The 6,647-nt window shown below is 41.1% G+C and overlaps 1 protein-coding gene and 1 pseudogene across 2 annotated transcripts in view; both read right to left on the bottom strand.

Annotated features, from left to right (window-relative positions):
- Positions 1-702: 702 nt before the first annotated feature.
- Positions 703-1,612, bottom strand: LOC102262858 (annotated as a pseudogene).
- An 18-nt stretch (positions 1,613-1,630) lies between these two features.
- Positions 1,631-6,647, bottom strand: part of TNFSF10 (tumor necrosis factor (ligand) superfamily, member 10) — a 13,991-nt gene continuing 8,974 nt past the window's right edge. For both annotated transcript variants that reach the window (XM_005860871.2, XM_014535298.1), the window contains exons 4-5: positions 3,876-3,980; positions 1,631-2,221 (exon numbers count right to left, since the gene is read on the bottom strand). In XM_005860871.2, the coding sequence (XP_005860933.1) occupies positions 1,782-2,221; positions 3,876-3,980 (545 nt within the window). In that variant the 3' untranslated portion in view covers positions 1,631-1,781. The remainder of the gene's footprint in view (positions 2,222-3,875; positions 3,981-6,647) is intronic.

Below are 6,647 nucleotides of genomic sequence, written 5' to 3'. Positions count from 1 at the left end.
ACCTGATACATTGTTTCCTCGGGGTCTTAATTTATAAATCAGTTTTTGAAATTTAGTTTTCTCAACTTTAGAGACTCTATTCGTGATTTTCAACTGCCTGCCGGTGGATATGTGCCCAGTTAGCTGTAACAGAATCATTTGGGGAAATTACAACACCAACACAAAAGGATTCCTGGGCCCCTCTCCAAAGATTCTGATTCAGTAGGTCTGTGGACAAGCCCAGGCATCAGCATTTCTTTTTTTAAAAAAAATTCTTTATTGTTGAAAGTTTTACATATTTTCCCCCCATTGACCTCTCCTCAGGCCTAGGAACCACACACACACACACACACACACACACACACACACACACACACACACATATGTCCCCACCCCCCTATTGTCTGTGTCCATTGATTAGGCTCAGACATTGAAAGAGCATCTGGAGATACTCCAGTTGCATGAGGTAGATTCTCAATGAGTAGGAATGAGTGGTGTTCACCAGATTGATAATCTGTGCCGGTGCTGGGTCTGAGGCCACTCAGCAAATGTCCCAGGGTCTAGTTGCCACCTGTTAAATGCTCACAAACCTTTGTGGTCGGGTAGGATTTCAGGGAGTCATCAGGGTGAGGTCAGCAGAGTTCTTTAGGCCCAAACAGACCAAGATTTGGCTCTGTGAAGGGTTCTGCGCTGCTCAGGCATGAGAGAGAAAAATGTCCCTTGTCCTAGAGCCACACAACTTAGTCTGTCCCAGATGCTACCTGGAGCCAGATCTCAGCAGAGTGGGGTCAACATTCAGGGCTCCATCAAATCTCAGGGAAGAAATGGTGGAAAACACAATTTGACTGATGAACCTATTCAGGTTAGTATAGATAGGGTGCTCAATCTCAAGGTTTCTATGATAGATGTCGTAGATGGCCTTGCTATCAACCATGAAGGCACAATCAGAGCCCCAGGTGGTGCGGGTGGTGAGGATGGAGTTGTAGGGCTCAACTATAGCTGTGGAAACCTGTGGGGCTGGGTAGTTGGAGAACTCTAGCTTGAACTTCTTGCCATAATTGACAGAAAAATGTTCCACCAGCAGGGAGATGAACCCAGAACCAGTGCCTCCACCCAAGGTGTGGAAAACCAATAAGCCCTGAAGACCTGTGCACTGGTTAGTTTCTGAATTCGGTCCAAGACGAGGTTGATGGTTTCCTTGCCAATGGTGTAGCATCCATTGGCATAGTTATTGGCAGCATCTTCCTTGCCTGTGATGAGCTGCTCAGATTGGAAGAGCTGGCAATAAGTACCAGTGCAAACTTCATCAATGACTGTGGGTTCTAGGTCTACAAACACTGACCTGGGCACATGATTGCCAGCGCCTCTCACTGAAGAAGGTGTTGAAGAAGTCATCTCCCTCCCACTCCCCAGTGTCATGTCGCTTGGCATCTGGTCATCTGGCTGGATGTCATGTTCCAGGTGGTAGAGCTCCCAGCAGGCATTACCGATCTGGACACTAGCTTGGCCAACGTGGATGGAAATACTCATGCAGGGTTGCTACTTTGCAGCTGTCTCGGTTGTGGGTTCGATCCCTGACCCTGGATGGGGCGCATGTGAGAGGCAACCAATCCATGTGTCTCTCTCACATTGATGTTTCTCTCTCTCTCTGTCTCCTTCCTCCACACTCTCTTTAAAAAATCAATGGAAAAATATCCTCAGGTGAGGATAATGTGTTTCCCTGGCTGGATGGCTTGGTTGGTTAGAGCATCTTCTAAAAATAAACACTTTTGCATGAAGATTAAAACAAAAGTGCAGATCATCTAGCCAATTAAAAAGGCCCCAAAATAACTGGCTTGCTGGTCCATGTCAACCAATTGCGCATTCGTTACAGATACAAAAATTCTGTCATTTTCTTGAAGCTCATATATTCCACCTTGATAGATGGAATAGAGTCCATATTGTGAATCTTTAGACCAACAACTATTCCTAGCACTTTTCATCAGCAGTATAGGTTCAGGATAGTCTGTGACTTTGTAAATATATTGTACCATTTGTTTGTTTTTCTTTCTGATGCCTACTGTTGAATCATTCTCAGGTTCCAGAAATCGAAAGTATGTTTGGGAATAGATATAATAAAACCCCGTTTGATGGATAATTAACTCTCCATTCCTCAGGTGCAAATTACTCAAGAATGAATGTCCTCTTCTTGATGACTCCCAGGAGGTTATTTTATGGCCCAAAATGTTTTCATCCTTGGCATCTGGAGGAAGGTTAGAGAGAAAGGAAGTTTACAAAAGGGAGTTTGTAGCAAAGCAAGGTGTTTCCAACAGCTGTCGCTAGCCTATTTTTGGTTGGTACTGCAAAGGATTTCAATCAAATATAAAACTTCTCGCTCCTCTAATCTTACCAGGATTCTAAAGTCTAGTCAGTGCGAAACCTGAAGGCTTCTGTATTATTGTGGTCTGTTAGGAGTGCCTTATTTTTCTGTACCTTGTCTGCCACTCATGCCACATCTGCCACACTTAGCTCTGAGAAGTAGCACAGGGGATGATTCACTCAGAGGGCAGTCTTTACTCTAGGGCAGAACTTCTGTCCCGAACCCCTACCTCTCTCCTGTGCTGGTGAGCTCAAATGAACAGTATATAGGGAAACTAAGAGAAACGTATCTACTTCCTTCAGCCTAGAGCTCTGAATTTCTTGCTATTCCTTTGGATCGCTTTGGGTTCCCTCCTTGGTCTTTCTCAGCAGTCAAAGGCATCACCCAAACTGAAGGCATCTCTAGTCTACACTTAGAGCACAGGTTTGGCAAAGAGATCCCAGATTTAAATAGCTCCAGATCCTCTAAGTCCTAGAGACTGAATGAAAAAAGGTCCTGCAAAATATGATATTCCTTTAAACTTTGGGATCATCTTCATGAATGATATAAAATTCAGTTTTTCAAGAGTTTAAAATAACTGTCACATTGGTTGATGAGCAGTAAACAGTAATATGGGAATAATGATCTCACTCATATACAAAACATGTTAATTATTTATAAAACGTAAGTCCAGGAATACGATAGGAAGGCAACTGCCTAGGAAAAAAAAAAACAGAACAATCAACAAACCCCTCAAAACACCCCAATAATGCTTTCACCCATTTACTGCCTGAAATTTCTTTACCTTGGGACAAAACCTTTCACAATAATGCAAGGGACTTCTTGAGTACTTACAATACATCAGGCATTTTGCATGTGTTTCTCTTTAATGAGGTAAAGTTTGTCTCTACTTTGTATAAAGTTTATCTCTATTTTGTATAAGCAATTGAAGGTTAGTTTGGTTAAGTAATTTGCTCAAGCATATGTCTGGGTAAGGATGGCTGGGATTCCAACATGGGTATTTAGACTATAATACCCTTGCACTTAACTACAGCACTCTGTGGACATCTGCTCTGACAGTTAAAATTAGGTTTAACATATTTGGTTAAACTATGTGAAACCAACACTTTGTAAGTAAAAAATAGTCAAATATTGGCAACTTCCTGCGGTTCAACCAAATATAATGTCACAAGAATACTCAGTGACTCATGGTGAAAGCAAATGATGAATTTAGAACTTTGAAGAAAAAAAAATTTGATCAAAGTGAGAAAGAGAGATGACTTTAAAGAAGAAAAAAGCAAAAATGGGGGCATGGGAAACTCAACGATAGCATTCTCCCACATTATCATTTCCCTGCGGCCAGTTATGCCAGGGCAGTAATTGAGCTATTCGTCTTATCATCTTGTTTCTGAAGAGAGTCAGTCTGAGATCTGATTCCTGCTGAGCATTTTGTAGATAGCTATATACACATTTTAGGTACAAGTTAAAAGAATAAATTATTTGGAACATAGTCTTCCATTGTCTTCCTTTAAAACCATATATTTGTTGTTTCTCTTACTTGGAACTGGGAATGCGGTCGTGCTTCGACTTTTCCCTGTTACGTGAGCGGCTACTCTCTGAAGTCCTTTTCCAATGACTAGCCGAGGACCATCTTGTTGCTTTTCTAAAAGAGAAACGACAATGTATCATCGGCACTTGTCCAACTACCTCTCACATTGCTGCTCACAGCTGTTGTCAATCAGGCCCTGTGAGCACACTGCGCCTCCAAAGTTGATCCTATGGATTTTCATAAAAACCGCCTACATTTTAGTGTGATGATCAGTGTACTTCAAGTTATGTTTAATTTGAAAAGTACTTTATATGGAAAGAATAAGCAGTAACTTGGGTTATAATTTATCAGCGTCTCAGAAGTCATTACGGTGAATATGACAAAGGGAAGATTATGGCCCTTTCCAAAAATTCCCAAACAAACAAAAAACTGTGGACCTGTAGTAATTGTGCTGAGTCATTTAAAGTGCACAAATAACCAGGTATTGGCAAATTTCCATTTTGAATTGTATATAGAATGATACCAATTTCATAACCTCTATTTTTTCCTATTTGCTAGCTACTAGTGATTCTTAAAGGAGTAGCAGTGGTAACCATGGTCCATAGATGCTATAAGCTGGTATCTAACAGTCATTCCCCTCCCCTCCCTTGACCTCCCTAAAGGAACATGGATTGACATACTGATCACGATAATCAGTACATGAGCATTTAAATCACTGATTCACTACATCTTAACAAACAACTTATTGACCACTATCCAAGTACTTAAAAAAATTACAGATTGAACAAACAACTCTTTTAAAAAATCAGTTCAAACTTCCCAAGTGTGTGCACATTGGTTTTTAAAACACAAGGCCCTGCACTATATCCTACAGAGGCAACAAAGATTAATCACTGATTATACTGACTGATCCTTAAGGGACTTAAACAGTCTTTGGGGGAAGATGTGAATTAGAAAGTACAAATTTATGTTAGAAAAAGAAATAAAGGGTGATGGCTATTCAGAGGGAAAGATTCCTACTTATTGGGAAGCTGAGGTCAGGGGAGGGTTTGTGCTAAGCCCCTTCCATTCACTTAAACAAACCAAAGTGCCCACCACGTCTATGACAGGCACTCTTCCAGGGACAAGAAAAAAGAATTATAAACAAACAGGCCCAAGAAAGTGCACGGATAATGATCTGAGCAGGGTGAAGATGGGCTGGCGTGGGGTCCAATAGAAAGGGAAGAGGCTCAACGCAGGGTGCGCACAGCATTCCTGGGACAAAGGCATGAGAGGAATTCGGTTTCAGGTTTGAATGATGAGCCAGAGTATAGAGGATCTGAGTACCAGGCTAAGAGATTTGGATTTTATAGGGTGTGGGAAGACTCTGAAAGGTTTTGGTCAGGGAAGTGAAGAGATATGTTTTGTGTTTTAGGCTAATCTATCTCTCAGAGTAAGGTTGGATGGATAGAAGATGGGAGGGCTGGAGACTGGCAAGTTAATCAGACTATTATACCAGGACTGAGAACAGAAAACCTTAATCTAGGCCAGTAGAAGAGGAAAGTTAGAGGAGGTGACAAAATTCCATAGGGGAAAATGAATGGGACATGAGAATCTCTTCTCATTTCTTCTAATTTTGTATTAATTGCTATTTATTCAGGATGGGTGGGCATCTATATGTCACTGAAGACCAATCATGGCATGGAGATGCATAGTCATTTATATATTATTCTCAGGATGCTCAGCTTTCAAGGTTGATGTGTCCATTTACTTATAACCTCCCTTGTTAAATAATTCATAATGCTTTGCCTGCCCTAGACCTTACTACTTTGTTTTTAAATATTCAATGACAAAATCCAATTATAAATATCTTGCATTTGAAGTCATTGCAAGGATATGGGAAAGCCAAGCTTTGAAAGCAAATCCTAAAGAGAGGAAATTTCCAACTGGCTATAGCAAACACCTCCCAGGAGGGAAACTTGCAAATATGAATATTTGGGTGTCATGGCTATGTCTTGGTATACTGAGAAGTACATGATTTCTATACTTTATTGGGATGAGTAAAAAAGAATATTTTTCTTCCGATACTGAACATAGTACATGCATCTACTGCAGACTATGGATCTGGTGTGCCTCATCAGAACAGTTGGGGTGCTCAACACTCTCACTACCACTTTTGCCTTTGGGGCAATGATCAGATGCTTGGGCCCTGGGACAAGGTCTTGTCCTCTCTGCCAGGTTGATGTGCTCCAGTATATGTACTCAGGCCATCGTGGCCATTAGTATGTGAAAATGGGGCTATAGTGAACCAGGTGCAAAAAAGTAGTCAATTTACTCCAGTAATTTTATTTACGTATTTATTCAATCAAAAAACATGTATAGAGAATCTTCTATGTAGAAAGAGTTGGCGTTGGTACAATGTTGTACATGCACTAACTACCACTGAATTGTGCCCTTTATTTTATTTATTTATTTTTAATATATTTTCATTGATTTCAGAGAGGAAGGGAGAGGAAGAGAGAGATAGAAACATCAACAATGAGAGAGAATCATTGATCTGCTGCCTCCTGCATGCCCCACACTGGGGATCAAGCCCTAAACCCAGGCATGTGCCCTGACCAAGAATCGAACCATGGCCCCCTGATTCATAGGTTGATGCTCAACCCCTGAGCAACACCAGCTGAGCTGAATTGCGCTCTGTAAATGGTTGTTTGCTATGTGAATTTCACCTCAATCAAAACACACACACACACACACACACACACACACACACACACACACACAGAACTTATATGTATACTA

This window comes from Myotis brandtii, unplaced genomic scaffold (assembly GCF_000412655.1).
Source record: "Myotis brandtii unplaced genomic scaffold, ASM41265v1 scaffold1423, whole genome shotgun sequence".
NCBI lineage: Eukaryota > Metazoa > Chordata > Mammalia > Chiroptera > Vespertilionidae > Myotis > Myotis brandtii.
This window is presented reverse-complemented; position numbering and strand designations above follow the sequence as displayed.